The sequence below is a fragment of the Hippocampus zosterae genome, chromosome 2 (genome assembly GCF_025434085.1).
Source record: "Hippocampus zosterae strain Florida chromosome 2, ASM2543408v3, whole genome shotgun sequence".
Taxonomy (NCBI): Eukaryota; Metazoa; Chordata; class Actinopteri; order Syngnathiformes; family Syngnathidae; genus Hippocampus; species Hippocampus zosterae.
The window spans coordinates 14172328-14190993 of NC_067452.1; the positions used below are offsets into that span (position 1 = coordinate 14172328).

The following is an 18666-nucleotide window of genomic DNA, read 5'->3' on the forward strand; positions in this document are numbered from 1 at the left end:
CATAAACACTACAATCGTCAGTCAGCCTCAAAAAGCAGGAATGATTTTTTTTTGGTTCCATTTCACCAAGCGATAAAGCAATGCAGACACCCGCTGGCTGCTACAACAGCTGGGCAACTGGAACATTTTTTTTTCAAACTCTTATTGTGTGCAACTGTAATGACTGCGAATGAGAAGGACAATTGGGTGCAAAAATCTTGAAGTAACTCGGTCTTCATGGGTTTAGAGCAGCATCTAAACTTAGCAGAGAATTCAGTGTTGCAGCTCTCAAGATCTGTCTTGGCATTTTCACTCGGTCTTGTCTCAGTCTCGGACAGGGGGGATTTTTGATCAAGACCGGACAAGACCAGGCCAGTGCGACATTGATCAACTTCGGGGGGGAATTTAAATTTGATATATATGTACAGTATTGGTCTTGTCTTGGCCTCAACCTACAAAAGTCTTTGTCTCAATACTCTCTAGTCTCGACCTTGGTTGGTGTGGTCTTGACTACAAACATCACTCTGTGATACGTTGGCTCAATAGTTGGTTGTCTGTAGGTGAGAACCTGAAGATGACCGAGCATGTTCCATTCATTGCACGACTTCAAGTAGACGTTTGCAAAGTAAGTGGCAGTTGCGGATAATGACAACTCACAGCCACACGCTCAACACACACTCGACACTCTCAATTGCTGACACCCACTTCACTCACCAAGACAGGCCTTGCCTTGCAAAGCCGCTCACACTCAAAGTCACAGCTACGACTCTAAAAAGAAGGGTGGTGACACCAAGAGGGCAAAATGAAGATCCGCACTTCATGCACATGTTTTTGAATGGAATAATGCAAAACCAACTTTTATCTCATTACTTGATTAGTCGGTGGGATGGTTGATAGAATACTCGAGTTTAGAAATATTTGATATCTGCAGCCCTAACTGATATATTGAATAAAACTGACAGTGAGGTATGAAGTGCAGATTTAGGTTGTTGTGTTCAAAACTTGAGGTCAGAGACACAACTCCCAGTGTAACTTTATTTCTGATCCGCTTATCCTCACAAGCGTCGTGAGGCGTGCCGAGCCTATCCCAGCTGTTTTTGAGCAGTGTGGGGTGGACACCCTGAACTGGTTGACAGCCAATCGCAAAGGCACACAGCGAAGAAACAACTATCCGCGCTCAAACTCACACTGTGGAACAATTTAGAGTGTGCCGTTAACATGCCGTGCATATTTTTGAAATGTGGGAGTAAATCGGAGTACCCGGAGAAAACCCATGCAGGCACGGGGAGAACATGCAAACTCCATACAAGAAGACTGGAGCTGAAATCGAACCCTGAACTTCTGCACTGTGAGGTCGACGTGAACCAGCGGACCACCAGGCCGCCCCCTGTCTAACTTCTGTCACTGTAATTCATGAGTTGTCGGAAAAGGTGATGTTCTCATAAAAATGTCGCCATTTCTTTGTGCAAATGAGGAAGTTAGCCGACATGATGGGGCACCTAGCATGGGACGGTAACATCCTCTTCCCTGACCACGTACTCATTTCTAGAGCCACAATGACAAAGCTTGTCCCTAAAGGTGACAAGCCTCTAAGTCCTTAAGAGGCCCGACAACAAAACTGCAACGGTACCATCCAGACAAGTGACTGCAGGCCTTTCGAAAGTAAGTCAGTGAGAAGCTACTTGAGTGGGTGTTTTTTCACTGAATAAGTAATCTTACTTATTTAGGGGACTAATTGTTACTTGAGTCATATTTTCCGAAACTCAGGGTACTCTAACTTGGGGACAATCCACGGCTACTCAAGCTACCTCAGACAGTCACAATGAAGTTGTGGATCTTGAAACAAATTGACCATTTCTGCCAACATGAAATAACGTCTCAGCACAGCTTTTTTTGGTCGGACGGCGCAAGATAAAAGCAAATGCCCGAAACCTTCAACCCTCCCAGTGAATCGCACCCCAAATTGCCGAAGAGTGAACAACAAAAGTATTGCTGATCTTGCAAAGTGCAGGGTAGCCACGCGTGTTAAAATAGGCCAAAAGCTTGCAGAAGGTGCGGCGCATCTGCTTCATCGTTTGGCTGGAAGATATTGGCAGGTGAGACAAGAAGGTCCAAAGTGCGTACAAGAATATTTAGAAACTGTGAGAAGACAGTTATCATTAATTTAACCATAGCTTTTGTTCCCACAGCAGAACTCTTGAATCAACTCGGAACAGCGTTTCCACCTACACCCACACAGGTCCCGCAAGTAGAACCGACGAGAGTAATTATGGTGGGGTTGTACTGTGGTGGCTCCTTTCATTTGTGATGCAAACGCTGCATTTGCAGTGGATGTAAAAAGTCGACACATTTCCAGAGCAGTGTGGTGTGTAGACTTTGTATATCGGCGCTATGTAACAAAGGAGACACAGACTCTTTCATGTAACTCAGCAACCTCTATCGAATGACCGCAAATGCAGATAGCGGTGGCTAATGTACAGGATTGTGCTCTGGAACTTCCTGTCCCTGTCTAGCACAATTCAGACTAATGAAAGTTTAATACTAATTACTTCTTACAGTCGCCATTACAGACAAATTAATATAAAATATGCATGCGGTGCTGTTATCTCTGTTTAAAAGCCACTGATTCATTCTCAGCTCCTAATGTTAACAATGGTGCCAGAACAGAAAAGCACTTATTTTGCCTGCACACAGCCTAAATAATGGTATCACTAATAGTTTGTTGTGCTACTCACATGCAAACAGTGCCCTGGAGTAAGAAGGCAGGCACTCAGCTCAGCACTATGACACGTTTAGAAAAGTGCTGGCAGCCAAGAAACAAAAACAAATCCAGCTAATACTACCGAGAGGATGCTTTATACCTGCCAGGGGAAAAGTTGTCGGGAAATTTCTTAGCCTGTGTGTCTTGTTTGGCTTGTACTCAGCACCGAAATAGGAAAACTTCAAGGGTTTACCAGAGCAAGGTTTGGGGTTGTAATGCATATGACAAATGGGACAGAGAACACTAGTTAAAAGGAAGATGAAAAAAATCGTGATACAAAACAAACACTGGCACATTGGCCACTAGGGGGCCATATGATATAGACACACAGAGAAGAGTTTCGCGACTGTAAGTTACAATATCAGCATGGTTAGTCCTTTTTCACAGAGGATATAGAATATATGTGCACCATGTGTTTCTGATTGTGTTGAAATAGCTGTGACGTGAACGATAGTAACAGCGTTTCTTTTTCGTCTTTCTTTTTTACACACTCAAGACAATTAAATAACGCAGACAGGTCTGAAGACACTTATTATTTCTGACTGACACCGCAATGATGCTGATATTTGAGTTACGCTACAGAGAAGTTGAGAAATGATTTGATGAGTGATTTTAATGGCACAAGTCTGAACATGAGGATGCGCCTGAAGCGGCTGATGATGTGGCGTCTTACTCAAAAAGAGTCGAGAACGCGACTGCCTCAGAGGTCACCCGGATGACGCATAACAAGGCCGCCTCATGCTATGTGCTAAATACTGAACTTTGTCGTGAGCGTGTTTTCTAAATGTTCACGAGTAATTCTGCAGTAAAGGTCACATAAGTGCGAGTTCAACATAAAAAAAGCGTTCGTCTTTGACTATCCCAACAACCGAACAATGTCCAATTTAAGATGATTTTGTGAGAAGTTAAGATCGACGAACTCAAAGGTAAACAGAGACACTATGTACAGTACTGGACTTGGAGGAGAAGCAGCTCGACTGAGTCCCTCCCAGATTACCTTATCTCTAAATCAGTGTCCAAAACATGCTCCTGAAACTAAACGCCAAAAATCTCCTCTTTTGATATTTAAATGAGAAACATCTTTCACGACTGAACTTCTTTGAACTTGCCACTTATAAAAAAAAAAGTGTCAAAGTCACGAATGAACAAACATTTATGACAACGAAAAAAAATCGGTATCAAGTTGTGAAGCCTTCTTGAACATGTGTTCATTCTGTGTAGGGCAGGCACAGTTTGGCAACAAAGCGAGAAAATTAATTAAGCTGTGGGCAAGTGAAATTCATTTTGCAAAGAAGCTTTAGCCCTTACACATTGGCTGGAAAAACTTCAATTAAACATGCAGTTTAAACAAATATCCACAAGCTTAAAGGAGCACTCCCTTATGAATAATTCATAAACCAAAAGCCGAATAAAGGGCAAATACTGAAATATTCAAACGCTATTTGTAGCCATGTGCATACAATAATAATTAGAACACTGATTATCCTTAGATTCATTTTAAGAAGAATAATTCACACATTTCTTTTGGGGACAACAAAAGGAAATTTGTCTGGAATGATCTTATAAGAAAAGCAGGCCGACAATATATGCTAGAGCGCCTGCGGGAGCAGCCTTGCCTCTTCTAAAAGCAGTGCCGCTTAAGTCCAGAAAATCCATTTTGAAAAGGCAATATCACAAATTTGTTGTGTGCTACAAAAGGGTCAGTGGTATCACGTCAGAGTGGCATGTGCAACAACGGTGAAACAAAGCGGAGGATATGCATCGCTGCAGATGCAGCAATGCCTCCGGCTGAGGAGCCCCGACACTTCCCACCGGGACTGCAGAAGCAGCATTGACAAAAGAGATGAGAGGAGGTCTTGGTGGGTTGGTGGTGGGGGGGGGGGGGGTGCATCAAACTAATGTGCCTCCAGGAAGCCTTATATAAGCCTATTAAATTGTCACTGTCTAAAACAGCGCATAGAGGAGATAACCTTTGTTTGTGACAGCTGAATATCCATTTGTCATGTCCATGGGAGTAACCAGCAGCTTGCTTTCTTGAAGCACATTAAACTGACGGTTACTTTTTAAATATTTTTGCGGGCATTTCTTTGATGAAAACGGTTTTTTTTTTTTTTGGATGGAATTTTTTGTCACGACAAATCATTGCATGTTTTACGCCAGGATCCCCGTATAGAGTCATAAAAGCCTAAAAAAAAAACATCTTCACTGTTTGCATCGACAATTCGGAGTATATGACCTCAATATCGTGACTTACAGAGGTTAGGTTTACGTTTCGCGGCAAATTTTGCCCCGATGGACCTTGCTTTCATGTCATCGCCGATGCTTCCGATAATGTGATGCAGACCAATCTTTGAGTAGCACTCCAAGAGATACCATTTATAATTGCATTCTATCTGATGAAATGCACATGAAGCGCTTCTCCCAGACTTATTGGTATAACTGTATGGCATACACAGAGTCGAGTCAGAAAATAACATGAAAACACTGACGACATATCAATGTGTTGGAAGTTAGGGTCGCTTCGCAGGTGGCAATGCAAGATGGCCACCGATGGCTGCACTTCTCGCTTTGGCGAGAAAGCAGTCTGTCATACACAGGTCCATGGTCCTCAGCCCACATATGAGAACTACGCAGTTCTCGGTCATTGCAAGTTTTCAGCAATTATTTTCAAATGTGTCTAATGGGTTCCGAACCAAATCTCTTAGTTGACCTTAATGATGCTTTCCTGAATGCTACTGGGTAGTATGCCAGCAGACTATTGTGATTTTTTTTGTTTGTTTGTTTGTTTTTCTTAAATTGTATTTTCAGAGCACCCGTGTGAAGTATCTAAATACGAGCACATCACAGTCCCTCCTGGAAATTACTGCCGAATGATCTCACATCCTGCGTAATCTCGATTTCCTGGAGGAAACGGGTGGGGTTGAACGTATTGTACTCATGCGGCTTTAATGGTTGGCCCGGTGCTCTCCATCCACTGGCCTTCTTGCCACCAATTGGTGACCCGTCAACCTCAATCCTCTCACCAATCCAACAGCCGCACAAAACAGAGCCCTGAATGTCTCAGTGTCAGGCTCAATCTGGACGGGCAGCCCATCCCGTGCCCATAAAGGTGGCATCTCATTTCTCCATGAGTGACAACAAGCCACGGAGGCGGAGGGCTCAGACCAAACCAATTGGATCTTTGGAACTAATCGCTGCTATTGGTTTTCCTTGATATGTCAGATGCAATGTCAAGTATGCAAACGGAAGATGCATTCATCCTTCGCAGTAGCGACGCCTTTATCTCCATCTAGTGTGGAGGAGGGAAACACTTTTACACACCTCCCCAAACAAAAGTTCAGTGACTATGGTTTGGTCATTTTCTGTTCAATTAAATTTGACAAGGTTTGCTGTCGTTGTTGCTGAGCAAATTGAGTGCAGGCAATGTAGCATGAAAATCCGCTGCAGACTCAAGGAGGAAATTGCAAAAGGTACTGAAAATGGGAGAATCCCAAGAAAGAACTGAATCCAATTAAGGTCCGATCTTAACGAAGAACTAGCAAGTGGAAAATGGGTCTTCACAAACGACTTCACCTCACATTCAATATTCATGCAATAAATCATTGGCAGGCATTGAATTAAAGGATCATCCAATTCCAACAAATACCTTAGTCCCGTCTTAGAAGGTGGAATGATTCATTAGGTTTGTCATGATATAAATATGCTACCTTGAAAGCCCCTTTTCACTGAAACAAACTAGAGGAGTAGGCTAAGTTTCAGTCTAGTTTCCATCAAGAGTGCAACCATAGCAACCAAAACTCCAGCGCTTGCCTCCAGCTAACCACATGTTCACCCCACCAGCCCCCTCACATTTTGTCATTGGATCTAATGTTAGAGAGAAAAAGTGAATGAACAATTATATAACAATTATATTTGTATGAACAATTATAGCCTGCCAGTTGAGGTTGCTTCAGACCTTTGCAGTGGCCAAACTCCACTGTGACAAGCAGGAGAGATCATGGCATTACAATTTTGGAGAACAAACCTTGTTCAAGGGTTGCTGTGGGAGGGGGGGAAAAACTCCTTAATAATATGCATATGCAATAAGCATCAAGCATAAAAGTACACCTCGGTTGAACAAAAACAATTTGAATCAATTTTCCTTTTCATAGCCCCATATCGATTCATGAAATCTGGAACTCACATGAAATGGTATGAATAGAAAACTTATGTATGCTGATTAGATGTAATACACATATCTCTAATACTGTACATCATCAAGGAGATACATCTCTTCAGAATTGTAATTGAACAAATCATTCTCCTGCGAAAGGCATATAAAAAATGATAAACTCACTCATATCAGTATCGAATGAGTAGGGCTGGGTTTCGATTCAATCAGTCATTCATTCTCTTCCGCTTATCCAAGTTCGAGTCGCGGATGTAGCAGCTCAGGCAGGCAAGCAGAGACTTCACTCTTCCCAGCCACATCGTCCAGTTCCTCTTGGGAGATCCCGAGGTGTTCCCAAGTCGTTACAACCTTATGGCCACAGCTCCGATCAGCTGCCTCCACAATGAGACATGGAACATGGTCCAATTGGACTCAATGGGACGTGGGCAAAGCTCTGCCGTAGGTGGGAGTTCAAACTCTTTCTGAAGGGGTATTCTACAAGATGTTCCCAGAAAACCCTCATAAAAGGTTTCGGACAGGCATCTTCCCTTACCATCGGAGCCAACACACCAGCTGACAGCTCTGCCCCTCTCTTCACCGGAGTGTCCAAGACATGCTGCCAGATGACACAACATAAGACAAAGTCGATCATCGAACTGCAACCTAGGATGTCCTGGTGCACTTATGAACATGACAAGAGCAGTGGTCCAGTAACAGAACGCTACTGTTCACAAGAGGGAGCATATAACTCCTACTTTGGCATCCCTTCACTGGCTCCCCATTCATTTTAGAATTATTTTTAAGATCCTCCTCTTTGTTTTCAAATCTCTGAATAATCTCGCGCCACCTTACCTCTCTGAGCTCATACGCCCCTACACCCCTGCCCGGCGCCTCAGGTCTGTGGACCAGTCTTTGCTAGACGTACCAAGAACTAAACTGAGGCTCAGAGGGGATCGAGCCTTTTCTGTTGCTGGTCCATCTCTCTGGAATGACCTCCCACTGAACATTCGGCAAGCCTCCTCGCTGCCCATCTTTAAATCCCTCCTCAAAACTCACTTGTATTCTTTGGCGTTTGACTCAGCATGACTTAGATTTGCTATTGGTTATACTGCTTGGTGCTTTCTACCGCCTTATTACTTATTACTTATTACTGATTCGTCTTACTGTTTATTGTATATGTTAAATCGCTCCATGTACAGCACTTTGTATGCAGCGATGGCTGTTTGAAAGTGCTCTATAAATACTGTTGACTTGACTTGACTTGTTGACAAGAGACATTCCTCTCAATCACACCCCTGCAGGCCTCACTGTCACTACCCACATGAGCACGGACGTCACGGAGCCAAACGAGCACTTTCCAGCATACTCTCCAAAGACTCCAAAAAGGGTCGGTGCTCTGAAGTGTTGTTTGCCGCATAAGCACAAACAACAGTCAGAACCTGTCTCAAACCAAAAGGAAGTGGGGGGCTACCCTCTGATCCACCAGAGTGAACCCCAATGCACAGACAGAGTTCCCACTCATCCACTTGCTTTTTATTTATGGACCTTTTATTGACTTTTGAGGACCAATTTAGCCATTTTTTGTGGACTTTTTCTCCATTCAGCAGGGGGTTCACGGTGGATTTAATGCCCGCTCAGGAATACGCAAACTGAATAGAAAACCACATATCACTGAGCTGGTGTACAAATCATTGCTGCCAAAGGAAGGGCACATCTTTATTTTTGGGGGCAATCGGCTAACCCTTTATTTGACATACTGGATGTCAAATTTTCATTTTCCCAACTGTATGACAGGTAGGAAAATGAAAACAACTTGAATTCATCAAATAAAGTATACAAAGAACATTCAACAACTCCTCAATCTTTTTTGAAAGTTCTTGGAGATCTACAAGTATGAGATGATCAGTTATCTGCCTGAGAGCAACACTCCTGCCTTCACCCATGTTGTCTTTTTCTATTTGTCTGTTAAGAGAGAAGATGCCTGGCCATGAGAAATAAGTAACAATCTGCGCACAAGACCCCACAGCTTCCCAAACCTTGTCTCATTTTTAGCCATGCAGTCATAGAACAACTCATCTAACCTGTCATCTTCAACTTTGAAGTCCTCAAAACGAGACTTCATTTCACCACCAGCTATGCTTTGCATGAATTCAACAAAGCTTGTCACCAACTGATCTACATCATAAGCGCTTTGTTACACCTGCCGCTGTTGTGAAAGCGCTATGTAAATCAGCATGTATTGTATTGTATTGTATCTTCATCAACTTGTTTCAGTTTATTCAGGTTTTCCAACAACCTCTTGAATGTGTTCTTTGACAGCTCTTGATCATTAGATTTCACCATCAATCTCGGGTCTAGACAAACCATATTCCGAGCGAGTGAGTACTTGATGGGAGACCTGTCAAGAATCTGGTTGACAAATTTCACCACCTCCTGCATTCTTCTCTAAACTCAAGCACTTGGAGGTCGCCTATTGCTTTGGCTTTTTTCTGTGCCTTTAATTCATTTTGAGCCTTGAACCCAATCTCAATTTTGCTATTCTCAAGCTTCTCTTTCTCAAGATCAATTTTTGTCAACTCATACACAATAGACGCTTTGAGCAATGCAACTGACTTGATACACTTCTGCAAAAAATTCCTCAAAATCTTCTCTAAGTCATGAACCAGAAAAGGACACAGGGGCTTGTCAGTTTGGTACAAGGCTAAGCATCGCTCTACTGTACTGGCAATTGATCTGAAGAAGTTTGGCAATTGTCAACTTGCCATTGGCTGCCTCAAGGAGTGATCTATAGGAGTTGCTCGTGGGTTTTGCTACCTTTTTACTTTCGCATGCTTGAACATATGATTTCAAGTGGGGCCATAACAGCAGAACCCAACTACACACAGGTCCGTTTTCAGTCCATCTATGTTTGCAGAACTTCAAAGCGAAATCAGTACACTCGGTTATGTTGGTGAAATCTTGTCACCTGGCTGAAGTATCTTTGAAAAGATAGTATGCACTGGTAAGTCAAGTCAAGTCAACTGTATTTATAGAGAACTTTCAAACATACCATTCACCCCCCAACCTGTAGCAACAGCCCCTGTTTGAAACCCCCCACGAACCACATGGCGGCCACAACTACCAATATACCAAGAAATACGTCTTCTCATTAAGGCCACTCCTATCCTGTCTGGAAGAAATCAAAACCTGGATGGCACAAATTACTGTACTAGATTACTGCAATGCCCTTTACTTTGGAGTCAGCCAGTCCTCCATTAAGCGCCTTCAGCTGGTCCAGAATGCCGCTGCCTGCCTCTTAGGAGGGAGCACATAACTCCTACTCTGGCATTCCTTCACTGGCTCCCCATTCATTTTAGAGTTATTTTCAAGATCCTCCTATTTGTTTTCAAATTTCTCTGAATAATCTCGCGCCACCTTACCTGTCTGAGCTCATCCGCCCCTACACTCCTGCCCGGCGCCTCAGGTCTGTGGACCAGACATTATTAGAAGTACCAAGAACTAAACTGAGGCTCAGAGGGGATCGGGCCTTTTCTGTTGCTGGTCCCTCTCTCTGGAATGACCTCCCACTGAACATTCGGCAAGCCTCCTCGCTGCCCATCTTCAAAACCCTTCTCAAAACTCACTTGTATTCTTTGGCATTCGACTCATCATGACTTACATTTGCTCTTGATTTTACTGCTTGGTGCTTTCTACCGCATTTATTACCGATTCGTCTTACTGTTTATTGTGCATGTTAAATCGCTCCATGTACAGCACTTTGTATGCAGCGATGGCTGTTTGAAAGTGCTCTATAAATACTGTTGACTTGACTTATTCAAAAGGCCCATCCCAGTCTCATCTCCAATTTGCTTTGCCAGCTTTTCGTAGAAAGACCAGTTCACTGAGGAACCATCCATTGAAACCTGGAATAGGCCATTTCTCTGAAGATCTGATGTTGCTGCATTAAAGTGTTCTAACAGATCAGTAGCAGCTGCATGCCCAAGGAACTGCGAGGTTAGGTATCGAGTGCAGACCTTGTCATGGTGCCAGATTCGAATATGGACGCCTAATTGTTTGTTTTTGGTCTTTGAGTTCATGGTCTCATCAAACAATAAAACATAGTCATTGTCCTTCTTTATGCGACTCTTCAGAAGAGAAGAAAAGTGAGGAGCTCTTCCAAATTCTGCAAGATATCTGGCTTTATTTTCTCCACATGAGAATGTCTCTGAAACATGATGCCCTGGAAACAATCTCTTGAACAGCTTGTCAGTTTATTTGCATGAATGAAACGAATAATGAGAATCAACACACTTCAGCGTCCATAGGATTTCTGGACTGAGGGTCTGTGTCCCCGCAATAAGAATCTTGCTTTGAACTGCTCCTCCGGAGGTCTGAAGACTGGTGGTGGTGGTGGTGGTGGTCTTATCACGGTCACCCTGGATTAGTGCGTCAATGTTCCCCAGAACTGATGACACAGACTTCATTGCTGAAAAAAACAACATGGAAATTAGCAGCTTCAACCTTGACGCTAGGTGTCGTTATTAATTTTGTGCCTCGTAACGGCCCTACCCCTAGTGCATGCGCTAGGTTACCATCTTGAAAGTCGTTCGTATTACAACATTTTGCTAAGAATTTCTAAGATCTTTACTTTAGTTTCTACCTCCGCGCCAGTAATATCCAATATGGCGGTCTCGCAGATATGCTAATGGTATAATAGTCTCACGAGGATGAACGATGATGTTGCTTAAACGCTTTAAGACAGGATAAAAGTAATACAAATAAAAAATGAAGAAAGCAAAGTATAAGACGTTATGCAAGAAATCGATGTCAGTGAAAGTGAATGCTGATCGTTAATTTTGCAATTTCCTTCCCATTTTTTTTCCTTTGTACGCTGGCTATATGAAATGTCAAATAAGTGTATGCTTGTGTGCTTACGCACTATTGGAATAAAAATAAAAAGTACACATATATGTTTTTTTATGTACGTGTGTTTACATCTGAGATAAAATTTGATCGTGAAAAGTCCCGTGGTGAAAATGTTCTTGCCGTTTCACTGTAGCAATGTAATACACAGACACTATAAAACACAGAACAGAACACTACGATCAATTCATTTACTGACAACTACGCCCGCTAGTTACATACTGTATGTTAAAATGAAAATAGGCCTGTATGAAATGGACGACGTAACATACCTTTCATGTGCTTCGAGCCTTTTGCGTGAGTCTTCAGCGCCGAAACACCCAAACTTTTCACGGAGATGCCCTTCTTGCACACTCGGCAGTAGGCCGACGTATTATCGCCGGCAACTTTTCCGACCCAATCACGTAATTCCGGCTGTTCCAGCCATGCCACTTGAAAGTGACATTGTGCCGGCATATTTGTCTGTCTGTCACAAGCTGAGGATGTTAATTTCGATGAGTAGCTAATTCCAGAAAATACAGGCACCCAAAATGACCCGAAGTGATCACGTGATCATCATCGGAACTGATCGGAGACGGCGAAGGCATGTAGCTCGACAGCGGGGTTTGACGGGAACGGCGCCAGGCGCATTTTACGACAAAACTATTAATTGGAAGGGTGTAGAAAATGACATACACAAATGAAATGAACACCACAGGTTAATTTTTATGGTTTTTTATGGATTTTACAATTTTTCCTGAAAATTATGGACAATTATGTACATAATTTTACAACTTTTTACTTTTTTTTTTTTTATGTACTTTAAGGACCCGTACGAACCCTGACAGACGCTAAGGCGGTGGTCAATAAATTTGCCCACACCTGCTCTGCGTCTCTCACAGTGGGCAATTCCTGTGTGGAAAAGAGTCTAAACCATCTTGAGAGGACTGGTATCAGAGCCCAGGCAGTGTGTTGAAGCAAGTCCAACTACATCTAGTCGGAACTTCTCAGCCTCACACACCAGCTCATGCACTTTCCCTGCCAGAGAGGTGACATTCCATTTCCAGACTTAGAGCCAGCTGTACCGAGGGATCGGGCGGGAAAGGCTCACCACGCATCCGACCCCTTTGGCCACACTCACAGGTGGCGAGCCCACGTTGTCCTTTCGGGGTGAGCCTGGACGGGTCCAATGGGAGCAGGCCTGGCCACCAGACACTTGCCTTCGAGTGCCACCTCTACCATTCCATTTTCCAAAATTGATTTGATTCAATTCACAAGGGCGTGATTCACTTTGATTTGCAATTCAGTTAAGGATTTCATGCATCACCAATTTTACTTTCACATGGAAGACATTCTCAGAAGATACAATGCTGCAAATAACTGAAACTCCTTGCTCGAACTCAAAAGTATGAATATTTACATTGAGAACACACACAGTCATATTAATAATGTCGGTTAAAGGTGAACTGCTTTTTTATTTTATTTTTGTAACTACTTTTTTTGTGAAAGTGAAGCCGATGCAGTGTGCACTAACACACAAAAATATATATAATAATAATGCCCACAGACACACAATTCTTACCCCCCACCCCCGTGTGATCGCGGTGGGACCAGTCCACGGGCGACCAGTCGATCATGATCGACGGGATGGGCACCCCTGCTGTAAAATCGTGACGTAAAAGGATCTGTAGCACCCATTTTACTTACACAGCCAGCCGGGTTGGAATTGGTTTCGGTTATTATTACCGTATTTTCACGACTATTCGACGCATCGTACTAATGGCCGCAGTCTCATTAATGCGTGACATTTCTGTATTTTACACATACACAGGACGCATCGTACGAATAGCCGCAGTTTTACAGTGGTAAAACATACGCCAGCTTAAACATACGGCATGCATGCGCGCACTCTAACACGTTAGCTTGAAGCATACGGTAGCATGCCAAGACATACAGATAAGATAAAAACATGTTTTTAAAAAGGCAACGAAAGCAGAACTGAGTTCGGGTGTATTTTATTTAGCCATCGTACAATGTTCTCACGTTTTCGATCAATCATCACCCAGAAATCCATCAAAGTCCTCATCCTCTGTATCAGAAGCAGAGGACTGCACATCTCAGTTGTCATTGAATGCATCACATGCTAGTGTGAGTTGCTACGCATTGCCGAGCGGAAAGAAGGAGTAGCAACAGCAAAGTCAACATTTCTCTCGTGTGAAGCTTTCCCACATTTGAAAGTAAAGAACAGAGCGAAACATGGTGGCAGCGCGTGTGTGTGTAGAAAGAATTGAACAATTGTGCAAGTACCGTAATCCATCAAAAACGCCGCGTTCCCTCTCGTTGTTGCGTATTGTGGCGTAACTCGCCCAGCGCTGCCTCTCACTCTTTGTAAAGTTGTGTTTGCCATCGATCATTGTTCCCATGCTGTTCGCAACTTTACTTTGAACGCCTGGTTGATGCCAATGTCCAGCGGTTGGAGTTCTTTAGTCAAGCCTCCGGGAATAACGGCAAGCTCAGAGTTCATTTGCTTGACTTGATTTTTCACCGCTGCTGTGAGATGGTCACGCATGCCAAAAGCATAACCGGTGGCTTTAAGTTTTAACTGAGCTTCGTAGGCATGTCTCTTTGTCGAATTTATTTTCAGGGGTTCTTAGAAACCAAAACCGGAGTTGTTTTGCAACAATGCACATTGCCACACGCTATACAAGTGTTGGTACTGGCTTGAGGCGTCCACTTACACGCCCACCCTTCACCATTGGCGGACTAGCTTGTCTGTCCTCTCTCTCCCTCTCTCTCCCTCTCCATATATGTATATATACACGCCCACCCTTCCCTGATTGGCCGACGTCTTTCACAGTCACTTCCGCCTTTTCTCTATATAAACAGCGTCTCGGCTGTCAGTCAGATTTTGGAACTCAGCGCATATAAAGGACGCTCCGCACCATAAGGCGTCCTGTCCATTTTGGAGAAAATTTAAGACTTTTAATGGCGCCTTATAGTCGTGAAAATACGGTATTTTGATGAGGTCCTGTTCATTAACATTCATGATTAATGTACTGTAACTATACATTTATTCACGAATTCCGAATATAAATCACTTTGTAATTACGGCTTCCCTGAGAGGGCCGTTATGACAACGAAACCAAATAATTTGGTGACTCGTCTCATCTTATATTTACACAGACGTACACAACAAATTGATGGATTAAGACTTTTGAAATCAGAAGATCAGGATAATAGTCGTTCTACTGCATGAAACCCTGAACTGAATCGCAAATCAAAGTGAATCGTGAATCGAGCCCTTGTGAATCAAGTCGAATCGTTTTTGTAAATGTGAATGGATACACAGCCCTACATCAAAGCCATCAGGTCAGGAAGCGTCTGGACATATGGGAGCTGCTGTTCATATGATATTTTAGCGTTCCGTCGTCCTCGGCACGTACGCTTTCATGCTGAGACGCGTTGAAAAGCAGAAAAACACCAACATTGATTTGCTGCAAGGTTAAGAAATGCGATTTCCAATCGAGATAGCGAAATGAACTCGGAGGAAATCGAAGTCACTCTTTGCGAGCTTGTGACAATCTAATTAAAGGTAAGGAGCCGAAGCGCTCACAAAGGCTGTGGCTCCTTTTGTGCAGTAATTGCATGAAAAGACATAATCAGCTCCTTGGGAGGCTTTGCGGAGATGGGAATGAAAAGAGCTCACCGATTGCGTGGACGGTGGTGCGGCCGGGCCCGGTCCCTCGCTGCTGCTGGATGGTGTCGTAGAAGGTGGCTTGACACAGCTGAACGGCCGTCACGCTGACCCACAGGCACAGGCAGAGCGGCCAGGACATGACAGGACACATCTGCTGAGGATCACGTTCACAATCCGTGAACGTCGGCGGGCATACGTGGCTCCCATGTCAACAAAAAGCTAAAGGCATGTTTTTGACAAACTCAAACCCAAAGGCGCCTCCTTGCCAATCGTGTCTGAAGCAGCAGAAGGCCATCGTTGTCTGTGAGGATTTTAGCTTACGAGTTACCATTTAGTTCAGCCAGAGCACTCCATTGAATTGGGAAGCTGAGTGAGGTGAGATTCAATGAAAAAAAACATCCATGCAAATCACTTACGCAGCAATTGCTAAGACAAATAAAGGCTCAATATTGAGAACGTGTTTTTTATGGCACTGGCCTGCAAGGCAAATTCCGGCGCTTCCACTGTTTGTTTGTTTTTTCGTACAAAGTTGTTGTTACGGGAAGCGTTTAAAATATGCAACGGAATAAATAGGATGGTGTTTGAAATTACCCTGTCCCCTTCTGGTGTATTTTGCTCTAAGATACTTCCAGAAGACTTTTTTTAGTCCTTCAATAAAACAATTTGCCTTATTAAAGCAAGAAATAACATTTGGGGCTGTGTAGTAAAAGCGCTAACTACATTGAAAAGAGTCACAGTCCCACGGGAGAGTACATGCCCACCGAAGAAATGACATTTCATAATCACAGCTAGAAGCTCTTTTTTTAAGTGGACATATCCATGATTATTGGTGTTTTATTAAGAAAATAATCATCTTAGGAATCCTGTGTCCAATATCAGATGACTTTTAAGATGAAGGAAGCAGAAGTGAGTGACAAAGACATGGTCTAAATTGTTTTTTTATTTAAACATGAGCTATTGGGCACACAGTATTAAAAAGATAATCATCATGACAATAGCTTAGACACTTTTTTGGTGGTCGTGGTGGTGGGGGGGGGGGGCGCCTTTGGCTGTATTTCTGCTTGATACTGAGTGACATTAAATTGGTTCTTCGTGGCTTGTCTTGCTAGTTTGCCCTGTGTTCCTCCGGAGCGACGCGGCGGCAAATGTGGAGAGATCGCCGGGAGTTTTTTTTTTTTCCCGTGCAACCGAGATTTCCCCTGACAAAATGATTCCCATCTACTCCTGAGCAGTGTCCCTGCCTCCAAACCAAACTCCAACTTGAAAAATGGACATGATTTCACGAGCAGGAGGCTGCCGAGGCTTTCCTGCGTCTGTCACAATAATGTGACAGTGACACGGTGGAAAGAGGACTGAAAAGCTGTTGCACCACATTGTTTAGGGAGCAAATCGGAGAAGATAACAACCGCAGCAGTGCTTTTTTTCTGGTGAAGGAAGGACATTATTTCAGTGGTTACATTTTTACCCCCTCTAACAACCCGGCATGTTGACTGAAATCAATTTCGTCGTTCAAAGTTGGGTCCACAGCCCGCTCATTACACCGAAAAGACCTGCGGTACTTTTTTTGTTTGCGTTCACCTTTACGCTCAGACTTTTATTTAAAAATTGTGAGCAGATACTGAATGTGTTCACGTCTAGAAGAAGCTTCCAGCAAATTATTTGCGCTGTTCCTCCAAACCTCTGTTTGACTGAGCATTCATCTCAACGCTTGGCATGAAAAAGTCACATTTTTTTCCGGCCGTGGTAGCACATGGAGTCAGCTATCGCTCGGACTTTACAGCCAGGAGTAAAGGCGCATCTCACCTCAGCAACCCGTCCACGGTGAGAGAAATATCTCAACGAAATGCCACAAATCCATGCACCATGCCGCTCATATCGAGTCCATCCGCTAACTCGACCGGAGAGCACAACTCCACTCTACTCTTCCTCGCCGCTTCTCCGGAGTGACTCAGACCCAAGCAATGAGGGGAAAGAGAATGTTCACGTCGGAAAACGCACTGCTGCCCCTGCACGAGCGGCTCCCACTCACTTCATCTGTCTATTCGCCCGTGTCGACATGTACGTCGTCCTCGTTGAAGTGGAGTGGAATCTCTCCTCTCTCCGTCCGCATCTTTCCAGCAAGAGCGAGAGGCTCTGACTGACTCCCCCCTCAGCCGGTACCGAGACACAAATGTTCTCGTGCGACTCTTTGGGGCACTTAACACACGCCCTCAAGACAGCAGAACCGCCTCCGGATTTTATTCTATGGCGTGGGACTGCAGCACCTGAGCAGATGCAAATGAGGGAGACTGGAAGCGCTCAACTCGATGTGTGCCACAAGTTAACCTCCATTTACATACTGACGGAATCACCTGGGGCAGCCCCCCGCCCCCAACGCCCCCATTTGCTTGCTCATACGGCTGCCCCACATTATAAAAAAACCAACAACACCGTGGGCGGCAAATGGCAATTTCCTTTCGGAACATCGAAATGAAATATGAAAATATGAGAAAAGAACATGCGTACTGAATGGTGTGTGTGTGTGTGTGTGTGTGTGTATGTGTGGATTGGGGGCGGGGTTAAATTGTCTAAAGAAGAAACTCGACATAGCAGGATCATAGTTTAGTTTGTGTGCAGCGATGGCTGTTTGAAAGTGCTCTATAAATACAGTTGAGTCGAGTTTTTAGCATACTGTAATATGCTGTGAATAACACTCATTTTTTGGCAAAAGAAAAAAGAACCCAATTAAGTGGGAGTATAATACAAGGGGATTTTTAAGAAACGAGAATTTTTCACGTTGTTTAGACCTTGGCAGTACCTAGACCAGTGGTCCTCAACTAGAAATGCTGTCGGTCCACTTTTTTTTTTTTTAATAAGACCAAGGTTCGGTCCCATGCACGGCGGTCATGGGGAGCAGGGCTATATGCCCATTTAGTATGGCCAAGCTTATACAAATCAACACTCCTCACAACCAACCAATAATGGGGTGCATGAAAATAACAAATTTTCACTTTGCCAGTACACAGCAAATAATGAGAGGTATTGTGTTGAGGCACAGAAACTCTTTTATTTTGTTAAGTTGTGCCTGCTTAATAATAGAAATAGCCCTTTTAGGGAAATAAGACATTTTTACTTTAACTTTGTTAAACAGTAGTTGTCTTTTTTCCCTTAATTTAACAAAAACAAAATACTAATTTTACCAAAATAAATACTAAACAT

General features: G+C 43.5%; 1 protein-coding gene across 2 annotated transcripts in view; it reads right to left on the reverse strand.

Annotated features, from left to right (window-relative positions):
- LOC127596072 (chemokine-like protein TAFA-1) overlaps positions 1-17664 on the reverse strand; it is a 41224-nt gene extending 23560 nt beyond the window's left edge. The window contains exons 1-2 of one of the 2 annotated variants that reach the window (XM_052058238.1): positions 17272-17664; positions 15478-15619 (exon numbers count right to left, since the gene is read on the reverse strand). In XM_052058238.1, coding sequence (XP_051914198.1) covers positions 15478-15619 — 142 coding nt within the window. In that variant the 5' untranslated portion in view covers positions 17272-17664. Of the gene's footprint in view, positions 1-15477; positions 15623-17271 lie in introns of both variants that reach the window. The other variant, XM_052058237.1, reaches the window with a different exon arrangement.
- Between the last annotated feature and the right edge of the window lie 1002 nt (positions 17665-18666).